General features: G+C 49.1%; 1 protein-coding gene and 1 long non-coding RNA gene across 11 annotated transcripts in view; one reads left to right on the top strand and one right to left on the bottom strand.

The window, feature by feature from the left end:
* Nucleotides 1-15,355, bottom strand: part of ADAMTS9 (ADAM metallopeptidase with thrombospondin type 1 motif 9) — a 155,636-nt gene that overhangs the window by 138,759 nt on the left and 1,522 nt on the right. For all 9 annotated transcript variants that reach the window (XM_036430618.2, XM_045578960.1, XM_045578958.1 and 6 more), the window contains exons 2-3: nt 14,944-15,353; nt 9,411-9,573 (exon numbers count right to left, since the gene is read on the bottom strand). In XM_036430618.2, the coding sequence (XP_036286511.1) occupies nt 9,411-9,573; nt 14,944-15,353 (573 nt within the window). The remainder of the gene's footprint in view (nt 1-9,410; nt 9,574-14,943; nt 15,354-15,355) is intronic.
* Nucleotides 13,441-15,355, top strand: part of LOC118715042 — a 260,489-nt gene continuing 258,574 nt past the window's right edge. For both annotated transcript variants that reach the window (XR_006741062.1, XR_006741063.1), the window contains exon 1: nt 13,441-13,869. This is a non-coding gene — a long non-coding RNA (uncharacterized LOC118715042). The remainder of the gene's footprint in view (nt 13,870-15,355) is intronic.

Here is a 15,355-nt window from a genome sequence, read left to right as displayed (position 1 = left end):
CAAGGGCTCAGGAGCCACATGGGGCCACTGGCTGCTCCATAGGACGGTGCATTCCAGGCATTCGGTGTTTGCAGAGTGAATAGATAAGAGTTGGGGCCTGGCAGTCAGAGAGATGAGTGTTCAAATCCCAGCTGCTCCACATTCAATCGGTGTGAACTTGGCAAATCACTTTAGCCCTCTGCGTCCCCGTTTCCTCATCTGTGAGATGGGATACAAATAGTTCCTCCCCAGGAGGGGAGTTACAGGCTTTCATACATGGAACATGCAGCAACAGGGCCTGGGGCTTGATACACACTGATGGTGTCGGCTGTGGTGACTCATTCCTGAGGGTAGCACCCATTTTGGGTGCGAATGGAGTGGCTCCAGGGCCTCCTGCTATCTGACAGCAGCTCCTGGGTGGCCCGAGGCGGAACAGATGCCTGTGGTGGGTCTAGGTATCACTCCCTTATCAGAGACTAAAAAGCCCTTGGGCAAGGTCTCTTTAAAAATTAGCAGCTTCTGGAGAGCATATCTCCCACATTCCTTTGCTGGACAGCCTCCCAGTTCCCACAGGATGAGGACAAGTTTGCACATCAGTCGGCAGTACCAAACCCTTTCTCATCCCGATGCCGGTGTTGTTCCGGTGTTCCAGCCACTATGGTAAAGGGAGCTTCAGGGCACACTGTGCTCTGATAACAGTGGAGCTTCCTGGGAACCCCCCCCAGCCACAGGCCACCTTCCCCCAGCGCCTGGTCAGGAACCCCCCCAGCCACAAGTCACTGGCCCACAGCACCTGGCCAGTTCAAACATTTAGTGGCTGTAAATTCAGCTCTCCTGTAACAACTTAATTCCTTAAATGAATTAAAAGTCTGTTGTCTTTCTCCACAGCCTTAAGATAACCAAAATGATCCCTTTGGTTTCTTCTTAATTGTTCTTATACTTAAATCCTGTGGCACTTTCAATATGTCATTTGACTCCCACTTTTAAAAAAAAATGTTTCTATTGATTTTAAAGAGAGAGGAAAGTGGAGGGAGGGAAATATCGATGTGAGAGACAAATATTGATTAGTTGCCTCCTGCACGCCCCCTGCTGGGAATCCAGCCGCCAACCCAGTCATGTGTCCTGACTGGGAATCAACCCTATGACCTCCTGGTGTATGAGGGGCACCACTCAACCAGCTGAGCCACACTGGCCAGGGCTGGAGTGGCACTTTGGCAAATCCTCTTTCTAAGCACCTTCCCAGCCGGCTTTCCTGTGACCTGCAGCCTGAAGAGAGAAAGGGACTGGGAAGTGGGAGGCCTGTCGGGCCCACCTTTCCACTCGCTCCAGCTCCAACTGCGAATCCCTTTGAAATCCCAAGTCTTGATCTCTTTATTCATAAAGAGACGAACTGGGGTAGAAGTTCTCTCCAAACTCCCCCTAGTATTAAAAAAAAAAAAAATGAGTTCTTATATTTATAAGACAAAGATGGCCCTCACTGGCTTGGCTCAGAGGATAGAGCTTTGGCCTGCAGACTCAAGGGTCCCAGGTTCGGTTCTGGTCGAGAGCATGTACCTTGGTTACAGGCACATCCCTAGTGGGTGGTGGGCAGGAGGCAGTTGATTGATGTTCCTAACTCTCTCTCCCTCTCCCTTCCTCTCTATAAAAAATCAATAAAATATATATATTTTTAAAAAAGATAAAGGTGAATAATGCTGAAAAACAAAGTCCTAGGATTCGAAAGGAGCAAAACTCAAGAAGCTCTTCTCTTGGCCACTGTGGCTCAGGGCTCAGGGGAAATAACCACACAGCGACAGGGGGGGCAGGTAAGAGACAGAGTAAGCCCAACAGGGAGACCAACACGAAAGAAGTGGCTGTGGCTGAAGTGAAATACCCTCAGGGGAAGTACAGCTTCACTTACCGTGAAGCTTTTATTTGGGGCCTGCTGAAACAGATAACAGTCTGTCAACCACTCCCGTTCTCTCTCATCCGACTTGTTACAATGGACCAGCATCAAATGCAAGGATTAGGAAACCTTTGGGGAAATTCTTGTATTGCCCCCAAAGCACAAGATAGAGACTCGGGGAGATCACGGGGTCATGTGTCCCATTCCTCTTCCCCCAGGAGCGGCCTTACAGGGCTGAGCTGAAGTCACACCACTGCTCCTCCTGCCTCACTGCCCCGGCTTTCTCTTTCTCTGTGTGCGGTGCATGCTGTGTGCGAGAGGACACAGTCACATCCTCGGGCACCCAAAGCTTCCTCTGTAACTGCTTCGCTGTGAGGCTAGAGAGCACATGCCCAGCATAAAGCACGCGGGAAGCTGTCTGCATATTCAGATGAGAAGTAATAACAACAGCGCCTTCTCTGTTGGCACAGACACTGCTTTCAGGAACAAGTCACAAACAAGCCTTTTCTAGTCCATCTCTCTTCACCTGGATCTAGAACACACTCTCTACCGAGTCCCGAGTCCCATGCTGCGCTTGGTCAGCATCATAATGACAGCTCTGTCTGTGCTGCATGCAATGTCTGCACTCAGGTAAGGAAGCCATGGGCGCAATAGTGTCTGCCAATGAGTACAAGGAGAGCCGAGCCTCTCCCCCACCTGGGATCCAGCTGGCACCCCGAGCATGTGCCTGGGGGAAGACACTTGAACTACATAGCAGATGCAGGGCTTATATCCAGAATATATAAGGAAATCTCAATTCAGTAATAAGTACTCCAGTTCTTTATAATGTGGGCAAAAGATTTAGACTCTTTGCCAAAGAAGATACACGGGTGGCAAATAAGCAGACGAAGAGATGCTTAGTCATCAGGGAAAGGCAAATTAAAACTGTGAGGGGATACCACTATGCATCCATTAGAAGGGCTAAAATGAAAAGGCAAAACCAAATGCTGGCAATAATCAATGCTAGTGAGGGCGCAGAAAAGTGGAACTTTTATACCCTGCTGCTGCAACATGGCACCACAACTTTAAAAAACAGATGGCAGTTTCTTAGGAAGGTAAACATATTCTTACTGTGTAGCCTAGCAATCTCCCACCTGAGTATTGACCCAAGTGAAACGAAAACGCATGGATTTATTTGTAATTGTCAAAACTGTCCCTCAGCTGGGTCAGTGGTATGTGTATTCATGCAAAGGAACACTGCTCACAATGAAAAAAGGTGAATTCTGATGCAGGCTGCCCAGGTGAACCGCAGCACTATGCTTAGCGATTCTGCTTCTATGACAGCTGGGAAGGGGCTAACCCACAGAAACAGAAAGGGGGTCTGACCACCAAAGACACCAGGAATCCCTCTCTGTGTGGACTATGATGATGGTGACATGACTATATATATTTCCTAAAATTTGCAAAACTGGACACTAGAAAGGATGATCGTTAGTGCATGTAAATTATATAATACCTTACTAGAAACTTGGGGAAAGAGACCTAGAAAATAAAAAAAAGATTTGTAAAACAAAAACTAACAGGAAAATGCTGAGGCCAATCACATCAACTGGAAGTTTTTCCAGGCACCACAGGCCAACTGTCTTCCGTCCCACGTCCTGTGAGAAGTGGGGGTTGATACAGAAGGAAGCGGTTGGCCCACATTTACACTCCTTATGACTTTGTTCCTTCTCAAAGCCCACAGCCCACACATGCACAAACCATCACACCTTGCATTTCCTCATCCTTTTCATGATACTCAGAATGCTTCCTATTCATTAATGATTTTCAGTTGAGTACAGTGGTCACTAACAGGGGTTTACGACATCTGAAAAGTTGGTGACCGCTGCCAGACACTGCATTGAAAAGCCACCTGCCACAGTGCCTCTGTGCTCAGGGAAGCTACTGACAGGGGCTCCTTCCGCTGGCGGAGTTCTTATACCTGCTCTGGGTTGGGGTGCTGACTCTGCTCTTTCAAATGGTTGTAAACACAGCCCAACCTTATGGTGACAAAGGCCAAGCAAAGAGTCAACCAAGGAGAAAGGAGAAAAGGAGCCATGGGAGCAAGACTAAAACGAAAATGGCAACTTTAACAACTACAATAACAACAAGTGAAGTTGCTTAAGAGACATAACCAATGGCAATCTTGTTTAGATCACAATCCAAGCAAAAGGACAAAAAAAGGCATTTGGGGGACAATTAGAAAAAATTTACTATAGGAACTCTCTAGGTGATATGGAGAAATTATCATTGATTTATCTCACCATCATAAATAATGTTACAGTTATATATGAAAATATCTTCAGCCCTAACTGGTTTGGCCTGGTGGATAGAGGGCAGGCCTGCAGACTGAAAGGTCCCAGGTTCAATTCCAGTTAAGGGCACATGCCCAGGTTATGGACTTGATCCCCAGTAGGGAGTGTCCAGGAGGCAGCTGATCAATGATTCTTATCATTGATGTTTCTATCGCTCTCTCCCTCTTCCTTCCTCTCTGTGGAAAATCAATAATATATATATATATATATATATATTGACTTTAGAGAGGAAAGTAAATATATATATATATATATATATATATATATATATTCTGTGGAAAATCAATAAAATATATATATTGACTTTAGAGAGGAAGGAAGAGGGATAGAGAGCTAGAAATGTCGATGAGAGAGAAACATCGACCAGCTGCCTCCCGCACACCACCCGCTGGGGATGTACCTGCAACCAATGTACATGCCCTCGACCGGAATCAAACCTGGGATCTTTCAGTCCACAGACCGACGCTCTACCACTGAGCCAAACCGGTTTCGGCAATAAAAATATATTTTAAAAAAAAGAAAATATCTTCATCATCCAGACAGGTAGACTGGAGTGTTTAGAGAGAAGATGTCATGATATCTGGATTTAATTTAAAATACTCCAGCAAACAGGAAAATTAAGTAGCAAATGTGGAAAATGTTTTGTCATTGTTAAATATTGAGGGTATGTTTGCTTTACCACTGCCTCTAACTTTTTAAATGCTTTAAAAAAAAAAAAAACAAGATGAAAAGCAAAAAAATAAAATGAAAAGTTCAATGAATAAATGAGAACAGATGAGAGAAGAAACTGTTCCTATATTAGAGGTTTCTTTTGTTTTCTCCTTTAATGACTTCGTTGGCATATTACTCTATAGCTTCCAATGTTAAAAATAGCAATTTTTATACATATGCCGCAAAGAAGATAAAGCTGAGGAAATAAGCTCAAGAATTCAGTTATTTAAAATAATAGTTTTCTAATAACTTACTAAGGCTTTTAGAGGTCATTGCTTATATTGACTGTTTATTAATCAAGTCACTGAGGAACATAAACAAGATAAAAAGGTATGAAGGCTGAGGGGGAACAAAATGGGGAAAATGAAAGGTAATTAAGTCAACACAACAGACCCCAAATAGCAGGAACTGTCCTGAACGGTGAGCCAGTCCTGGCTGGAGCACCCCTGCTTCCTGTACACACTGTGGCAGGCCACTGACCCTCCCAGTCAGTCTTCTCAGCTGTGAAATGGGAGTTACTGGCACACCTGCCCCCCCGAGCAAGCTGCTCTGCGATAAAGGAAGCAACCATGGCCCCTCCTGTTGCCTGTCCAGTGCACAGGCCCAGGGGCTGGGGGAAGGGTCTGAGGGCTTGAGCGTGTGTGGGAAAATGGAGGCTGGCTAGCTTCTCACAGAAATCACTAATTAGCCAACCACCACTGCCCTGGTGGGACCCAGCCGGGACTGTGAGGTCAGCCAGAGCTTCCGTTACTGCCTGCAACCCCTGAGCTGTCCCAGAATTGTTTACTCAAAGCCCCCTCAGAGGTCTGCTCCTCAGCTCTGTCTCTCACTCCATTTGGGCCCAACTCTCCGGGCAGCTAACCTGATCAGTTAATCTATGCTAAATTACTAATGGATTCAAGAGGTTAATGTGTAACTAGCCTCCCCTCCGACTGAGGCGTGCTGGAGACCCAGGCCCTGGTGACTCATTAGCCTGGGTGGGAATTCCGGGCACCAGGCAGCCCTCTTCACATCAAATCAAATTCTGGGAAGGTACTTAAAAAATCCTACAGAAAAGGCAATTCATATGTGAATACAATCGAATCAACAGCAGGATGGGCCAAAGAATCCTCTAAGATAGGGGTGTCGAACTCAATCAGAGAAGGAGCCAAAATCTAAAATCCAGCCTAAATCACGGGCCGAATGGTTTACTGAACAGTCATAAACTGTCATTGTGATGGAAACGCAGCGGAGTGCAGTGATGACAGCGCGGTGCGGGCCACATTGCAAGGCCTGGCGGGACGGATTTGGCCCGCGGGCCTTGTGTTTGACACATGTGCTCTAAAGAGACTGGGACAAACAAAAGGCTATGTTTATGAGCTCTGTGACCTTGGGTAAGTCAAATTCATGGACTTCTCTGTGTCTCTATTTTCCCAACTGCAAAATCAATCCAGGCTAGGGGTAAGGATTAAAATATATAATCCACGTAAAACATGGGTAATAGTGCCTGCCACAAAACGCATGCTCAACAAATATTAGCCATCGTTAGTGTCCTTTAGAGATTAGATTAGATGGAAGTCAAAAAGGATGCTCTGAAATCTTAAGTAAAAATGCATTTTTTAGAGGCAGCTTCTTCCATTGTTTTCGGGGCAATCTGGCCCACAGTGGGATCTGATCCGGGCTCACGTCAGCCCACTTTCTACCAGCTGTGTGTCTTTAGAGCGGTCATTTTCTCAACTGTAAAGTAAGGAAAATGATTCCTACCCCACAGTGTTGATGACTGGATTACATGTGATAATCTATGGCACATGTGTAGCTCTGAGACCCCATCCATATGCAGATACTATGAGACCAACAAATGATGACTTTAATTAGCATATTTTTCCGCCTTTATGATAATATCCTTGGGGATCTAACTAAAAAGTGACAGTACATTCTAATGGGGTAACAGGTCCCCAATCCCTAATGGAGACTAAACCATGGTAATCTCCAGGTCAATACAATAGGTACAAGGAATTTAATGAGGTGGCAAGGAACCCTCAGCTCTGACCAGCTCAGTGTTCCAAAGAAGTAGGTACAAAGCAGGATTTTTATCTGTGTGGCATTGACAGTCTCATTCCCAAAAAGAAAAAGAGAAAGCAAGCAAGCATAGGATCTTGGGCTTGGCTGTTGGTCCCTGGTGACACAAGGGCTATGGGGCTACCCAATAACTACATGTCACCATCCCCATTTCTTTTCAAACTCCATTTTCTGATTATGAAACTGCTATAGAATCATGGCAAAAATATAAGAACATAAAAGACTGCCAAACAGAAATAATTCCTCTTAATATTTTCATGCTATTGGCTTCAGATTTTTTCTTTACACCCACATGCACCCACACACACTGCATTATTTTAAAAAATGATGTCATACCATATACATGGAATCATTACTGCCTGTTCACTTAATATACATATTTCTGTGTTTGTTAACATACATCTCTGCCATCATTGTTAAAAGCTGCATAGGAATCCATCAAATGCACACCTCACCCCCTACCCATGGGCACTTGGGTTGTGCCTAGCATTTTTCTATAATAAATAACACTGTACTGAGTATTCCCCCAACAATATCTTTACACAATTGCCCGATTATTTCCATAGAAGTGGCATTGGGGGGTTAATAAGTGTATAATTCCTAAATGCCTTAAGAAACAAAAACCTGGCCTTGCTGAGATGGGAGGGTGACAGAGGTATTTTAGCAACAGATACACACCGTCTTCTATGCCCAGGCAAACAAGACAATCTTCTTCCTGTTGGCCCACTCCCCTGCCTTCCACTCACCTATCAGAAAGCATGTCTACTCACTGATAAGGACAACTACATCCCCTTGTGCAAAGTTCAGGGTCAAATAGAGAGTGTTCATGTGACAGAACGTGGGGTTTCATCTGGAAATGCCAAGGGAAGGATGGGCAGAAAGGGGCTTACAAAAGAGCACAGGTCCCTGAATGGCTCCCGTGGGCAGGCCACTTGGTTACTCTTGGTTACCCCAGTCTTGTGGTTGGGGGGCAGGGGGCATCCCTGAAGCTAAATGCATTGACTTACTGAGAGGATGTTTTTCTCTCTGACCAGAGGTCTTCTCTCACCCCCCACCTATCTTCACTTCCTGTGTGAAGGCTACCTGGTTTCGAAGGGTGCCATGCCTGCTGACCCATCTCTCTAATAGCAGCTGGCAACTGTGCCATACTCCAAAGTTCTCCCAACTATTGTGAGCCCCTGCATCTGAGCTGAAAGAAGGGGTGCAGGAGCAGCTGGAGGAGAGAAACCAGAGTGCCAGTCCAGCAGCAGCCTTGGGAGGGACAGTCAAAGCTGCTGGAATGAAGGAAGGGCCCACCACACTGGTCACTGACAAGCCAAGTCAGAAGGAAAAATAAAGGCCGGCCGTGGTGATCTGAAACGTGGCCCTTAACGGCCCCGATACCAACAATGGCCAGAACCCAAACAAGCTTTTATGAAAAAGCAAGGCATCTCCCACTGTTCTTAATCTTCACCGTTTTAGATTCCCTCTTCTTTGTGTTTAAATAAGATTTGACAATGACTTGTCCTCTAGCCCAGAAAATCAATCCAAAGTCCATTGACTTGGACAGTTAATTTAAAAATAAACCTTGAGGGTATTTTGAAAGGCATTATTAAGTCTTCTCCTTCTCTCTCTCTCTCTCTCACACACACACGCACGCACGCACGCACGCACACACACACCTGCACAGAGAAAATGAACCATGGAATAAGACAAGCAAACAAGGGTTTTCCTTATGGTCTAGCTGTGAGATCCTAAGTGTCATCTCTGAAAGCCTCAGCATCCCTGCCAGGTGCAGTGGCGGTGAGAATGCTGCCCACCTCCCAGGCAGCATGCAGCCTCAGTGCGCCTGGCCAGGATGGAAGGCCATCAGCTGTGGGCACAGACTCATCTGAAAGAAACCCTACCGTGCGACCCACACTTCCATCACATTTTCCTGAAGCCACAGAGCATGAGCTAAGCTTAAGGAAAAATCCCAGGAAACACATAGTTTTCCTGAGTTCCATCTGTAACCTCACATGATAAAATAAATAGAACACAAGAAACACAAGCAAATGTTGACTAAAGATAGGGCTCTAACAGCCTAGGACAGTGGGCTACAGGCCACTGGTGGTCCATGAGGTCGGAAAGGTTGACGGCTCCTGGCCTAGGACATCACTAAGCTTAGCCATATTCAACCAAAGAGGCAGCTCTGCCCAGATTGGGCTCAGAGTCACCGCTATTTGAGTCTGAATCCCGGCCTTGTCACTTATTCGCTCTGCTACCTGGGACAAGGTGCTAAGGATCTTTTTAGCTTTCACATCTGTACAATGGGGGTACCCCAATCCCACTTGAAGATCAAATAAAAGACGGTGGCAATGGCAGTGCTTTAGGCTATGCAGGAGCTCCATCTCTGCAGCAGGGCAAGGAGCCCTCACGGGGGGGGGGGGGGGGGGGTGTCCTCCGCTGAAGGAAGACAGGAATACCTGAGGCGTCGCACGCGTGCCTTTCCGTGGAGGGCTCTCCATGGGCAGTGCCGAGCCTGTAGATGACGTGGGGTTTGTTTTGTTCATCTTCATCTTCCTGCTCATCCACGGACAGCAGTGGCTCAATAAAATAATCCCCGTCCTGGGACCGGAACGTGCCCAGCTGCAAAGGAAGAGATGGGAGGTTGACTTCATAAAAACGAAACTTTTGAAAGTGGAGATGGTGCCATTTTACCCCATCCCTTTGCCCTGAGGGCTGCTTAAACTGAAAACGCTGCGGACACATTGGGAGAAGCGATTTATTCTCATTCTCAGCCATACCGGTACCTTCTCCTTGACTTGACTATATTGTAACTGCTCACCAAATCCGTCTCTAAGGAAGTTCTAATCACACATTCCCTTCTCCAGGCTGTTGAAAGACATGTATCTCTGTGTGAAGGCAGCCTGGAAATTTAGGGACCCGTCTGAGCCCAAGAGAAAAGCTGACCCATGGTAGCATTGTCATGACTTCAAATTCAGGAAGCATATGGCACTCAAGGTGGTGCCACCTGTGACACTGGCACATGAGTCTCTCCCAGCCTCCCCTTTTTTTAAATATATATTTTATTGATTTTTTACAGAGAGGAAGAGAGAGGGACATAAAGCTAGAAACATTGATGAGAAACATCAACCAGCTGCCTCCTACACACCCCCACCGAGGATGTGCCCACAACCAATGTACATGCTCTTGACTGGAAACGAACCTGGGACCCTTCAGTCAGCAGGCCGATGCTCTATCCACTGAGCCAAGTTAGTTTCGGCACCCCAGCCTTCCCTTTGCTGCAGGGAGTGACTCGGTACCACCAGGCTTTGGGGCCAGGCTGCCCAGCACAGGTCACAGGTCCCAGCCCCAGCACAGCCGCCTACCCACCCATCTTGGACAAGTTTCTTAAATGCTGAACCTCAGCTTCCTTGTTCAATTAGGAATAAAAATACTTCCTATAAAGGATTATCCTGCAGATTAAATGAGATAATGCACTTCAAGTGCTCAGCAAAGCGACACCTTGTAAGGGCTTAGAATACATGAGTGGTTTTTGTTGTGATGGTAGCCTCTCCCCGCCAGGATACAGTTGTGTTTGCCAATCATCCTAAGTGCTCTGGAAGAGGCAAGTGTTTCTCCTCCCCTTCTCACATACCCACACTTTGCAATGAGGAATGATGCCTCAAGGGTGACCCACCCAAACAAAACGTTACAAGAGCGAGAAAAAGTTCCCCATGCTGTGTAATGTGTCAGAAGTCAAGCCCTTCTTTCATCTTCCATTGTTTCCTTTCCTGCACTACGGTAGGGAAAAAAAGGAAAGGAAAAACAGAGACCTTTACCTTTCCCTGGAGACAAAGGAAATGACTGTCCATAAAGGTTATAAACATCGTCCAGAAATGTGTTAGAAATTCCAATAATCACGCCTCACCCCAAATCTGGCTCACTGAATCAAAACCTCAGGGCAGGCAGGGCGGAGCTGGAATTTGAATGAGCACTCCACGGCATCCTTATGCATGATGAAGTGTGTGAAGCATTAGGCCTGGGCAGGTTCCAAACCCGGCTAAGCTTCAAAATTGTTTGGGAACTTTTTAAAAATTCAGATTCCGAGCATTATCCCTTATCTGCAAACTGGAATTTCCAGGGGTAAGGTTTAGCATCTATGTTTTTGTTTGTTTGTTTGTTTGTTTGTTTTTAAGTTTTCTACATGAATTAGGGGGCCACTAGCTCCAAAGGGGAACAGCTCTCGTGTGCACAGAGTAAGCAAAAGAGTAGCTGGTTTCTGGCCAAGTGACTTAACAAATGTATTCTCACCCGGGAAGCTCTCTCTGTTTCCAATGTTCAACTCTGGTGTTCCCTGAACACAGTGCAGCATAGATACTACTATATGTAAAGCCTACTGGACACAGGCCACAAGTGCTGGGGGAAAACCCGAGAGTTCATCTGGTGAGGGTCGGGCCCCTCTGGTGAAAGGGAAACTGAGGGAGAAAGCGGCTTGTCCACAGCTGCCCTTTGGTGGTGCAGAGCAGCTGAACAGAGCCAGAGCTGAATCTAGAATTCAGGAATCTCATCTTCAGTCCAGTGCCTTTTTATGTTATCTTTACTATTATTTTTTAAATCCTCACCCAAGGACGTGTCTTTATGGATGCTTAGAAAGAGAGAGTGAGAGAGAAAGAAACATGGATGTGAGAGAGAAACATCAATTGGTTGCCCCATGTGTGCACCCCAACCAGGGATGGAGCCTGCAACCTAGGAATGTGCCCTGACCAGGGGTCAAACCCACACTTTTTGGTGCATGGGGTGACGCTGGCCAGGGCAGTGCAGTGCCTTTTTAAATGACATTCTCTTTAGGGATACAGATTCAGTCTCTGAGTGGCTAGATGCATGGGTCAGAAAGACGGGTGGGAACCCCAGCTGTGCCACTCGTGAGTATGAGATTTTGAGCAAGCCTCCAACTCTCAATGCCTCACTGTCTCCGTCTGTAAAATGAGTTGAGCATCGGATTGTTGTGAGGGTTTTGTATGAGATGATGCTATATAAAGCACTCATTACAGGGCAAGACACATAATAAGAGGTCAATAAATGGTACCTATATGGAGCCAAATTAATGTTACTGTTGATTCACAAGTAGTTGCTTGATCTAAGAGTAATTCTTTCTTGGTCAAGTGAACATTTATTCAAACATACAGGCTATCCCATATAATAAAACCCTAATATGCAAATAAACCGAACAGCAGAACGACCAGTCCCTATGATGCGCACTGACCACCAGGGTGTAGATGCTCAATGCAGGAGCTGACCCTGGTTCCCACAGGGGAGTGCTGCTCAGAAGCCTACCAATAACTATAATTATAATACAGGGGAGCGCATACAAGAACATAAGAGAAATACACATGCACATATGCATCTATGAAGGTGAAGAGGGAGACATGACAGCAATCCGTAGGACCAGGAAGACGTTTCCTGGGAAGGAAGATATCTAAGTTACATTGAAGTTACACTTCAACATTGAGAAGGTGAAGCTGGGTGAGGTGAACAAATAAATCTGGAGGCCCAAGGGCAATGAGGCAGGATTCGGATAGGAGGGAAATTCAGAAAAAGAAGCAAAAGCAGGTTGCCTGAAATACAGGCCTTGTGGAGGGAAGCTTGAGAGATGCCCCTGGGCCTGCCGGAGGAAGAGGGGTGAGAAGTACTGCAGATGGTCTCAAGGACCAGGAGTTCACAGTTGTGACTGGGCATGCGCTGTGCAGAGCTGGTGAGCAGGAGAACGATGTGGCCTTGCACTTGATGATCATTCGTTTGTTAGTGGCAGAGCTTAAGAGAGAAGAGTCTGAGGAAAAGCCGGAGACAAATATTTCTTAGACATCAGTCCTAATGAGGGCAGAGAAGTGAAGAGGGTTAGAGTTAGGGTAGAGATGCTCAGAAAAGGTAAGAGACACGTCTGAGATGGAATTCAAGGAAATTGATATTTTACCAGAGAGGTGTTTGTGTGTGTGTGTGTGTGTGTGTGTGTGTGTGGTGATGGGGGAGGCAGAAATAGCATGGTCCACTCTGAAGAGGGAAAGGTTTCCTAGGAGATTTCCTGGGAGATTTTAGGCCACTGGGAACATCACAATTCCACAGCTACAGAAAATGGTAAGGGGAAGTCTTGGGGGAAGGGGAAGGGAGGGGGAGAAAGACAAGTTTCAGAAGGAAGACAAAGTGGCAAAGGTTTGGGGGATAGATTAACCACTGCCATGCCGTGTGCAAACATGTTAGAACTGCCCCCTGCTCCAAATGAGGCAGATCGCAAATGACATGCAGTATAAACAGGGTTATCAGGGTCTAGGCACCGTTTTTGAGGAAGCAGGCCCAGGTTGCCTGAGTTACCACCACTCGCAGCTCCACGTGCGAGCTGCTGCCTGACCTGCCAATAGGAACGCAGGGCCTGCGCAGCAAAATATTCCTACAACCACAGGGGCCACTCCGTGGGTGTGGAGGCGGGGAAGGGGAGGAGTAACGGCTGTTTACAAACTGGACGTGTGGGCGCAGCCCTACCCCTTAGGCTCTGAAATTCGGGGTTACAGTCTTGGGTTCTGCATGCATGTCCTTGGTTCCGGCACCCGAACTATGCCCACACCGGCCGGCTGGAACCTTTGGAAGAACTGAAGGATTCCTGGGCTCCAGCCTACCTAGGTCTGCAGGCAGCGATGGCGTACCAGCACCCTCTCTCCGTCTCCGCCCACCCCAGTCTCCCCGACGCCCCGCGGCTCTGTGCTGGGGGCTGAGGGGGCTCATCCTGACGCCCGCACCCCGGAGGCTCCCCCTGCCTCCCCCCAGGCTCCCCACCCCGCTCCTCCGCTGAGCGGCGGCGGAGATGGATGCGACCTCCCCCGGGGATCGCCGGACTCGCCGGACCGCAGCAGCAGCGCGGAGGAGAGGGGTAGCCGAGCACCAGGGAGGGTAAGTCTCCGTGCTCCCACTTTAGAGGTGACAGGGGCGTGCGGGTGCGGAGGGAGGACTAACGCATCTCTCGGGCGCCCTGCGCGGGAGAGCCTGACCCGGGAAAGCGTCTGCGTCACACCGCGTGGCAGCGACGCAAGTGGCTTGAGAAAGTCAAGGACTGCCGTCCGCCCGGCCAGACGCTCACTGTGGGTCCCAAATGCCACGGGTGTGTGTGTGGGGGGGAGGGGGGGGCGATGGGGCAGGGGGTTGTAAGCGTGGTGGGGGATGGGGAGTCAGGACACCAGCTTGGATCCCAGGCTGAGTCTGTGCTTGGCTACGCAGGGAAGTGGCCGCCCGCGCTCTAGCCCTCCCTCTCTGGGGAAACGCGCGGCGCAGGCTCCCTTTTCTGATTCTAGGGAAACTCCAAGGAGTGACAGAAGCCCCCCCCAAAACTGACGTCTCCGCCTCTCCCTCAATCTGTCTGCTTCTCCGTGCCACCCCACCGCTAGGGTGCAGAGTGGGACTGCGCCGCACCCCACCACCCGTTTCCTCCCTAATTCAGTGTCCGAGGCAGCGCCGCCTTCTGCCCGCCCCCGAGCGCTGATGGGACCTGTTCCCTGTCAATCCTGGTGATCCTCGAGGTTCCTGGCGCGTGAAAAAAGGCCGGGGGAGGACGCGCGGACTCCAGATGACGCAAGGCTCTCCCCGAGACACGGAGGGAAGTCCCTGCACCCAGGCCCGGGGAGCCTCTGCCCACACCCCCAGCTCACGGCGCACCAATAAGGAGTCGGGCCCTCCCCACACTCAGCGGCTCCAGGGCGACCAGAGTGTAGAAACCAACTTCCCAGCCGTCACCAAGCGCAGCTGAGCAGGGTCAGGACCCTAGAAAGCGCCCCAATTCCCGAACCCCGAGGGGGCGGACGCGCGCTCGCCTCTGGAGTGTAGGCGCACGCCCTGGGCTCGCCACCCCGACCCCAGGCTCCCAGCTCACACCGAGGCCCCAGCGGAGGCCGCGCAGGGAGGGTCTCGGGCTGGAGAGCAGTGACTTCTCCCAGCAGCGGGAGGGGCGCGGGGAGCGGGGTGCCCACTCACCATGCCGGCGCAGAGGCTGATGACCGCCGTGTGCTCGGGCTGGGCATTGACGTGGCCTCTGTAGAAACAGTGCTGGAGCTCGGCTTCGTCCTCGGAATAGAACTTGGTCTGGTTCTCCTCCGGCGCCCCGAGGAGGGTGACGGTGAACCGCGGGGCGATAAAGCCGGCCTGGGCGGTGAGGTTGAATAGGAACTGCCGGCCGAAGGCGGAGAGGCGGTAGTGCGCGCGGGAGGAGGCGGCGGCGGCGGAGGAGGAGGAGGAGAAGGAGGAGGCAGGCCAGGGGTCAGCGGCGGAGTCAACGCTCCGGCGCCTCCGTTTGAAGTGCACGTCGGTGGGAAAGGGCTCCCCGAGGGCGTTCACGCGGACGGGGGACGCGATGTCGTATTCGCTCAGGGTCTCCAGTAACTTCACT

Source organism: Pipistrellus kuhlii, unplaced genomic scaffold (assembly GCF_014108245.1).
Source record: "Pipistrellus kuhlii isolate mPipKuh1 unplaced genomic scaffold, mPipKuh1.p scaffold_m20_p_11, whole genome shotgun sequence".
NCBI lineage: Eukaryota > Metazoa > Chordata > Mammalia > Chiroptera > Vespertilionidae > Pipistrellus > Pipistrellus kuhlii.
The sequence above is the reverse complement of the archived record's forward strand: the minus strand, read 5'-3'. Positions and strand labels throughout refer to the sequence as shown.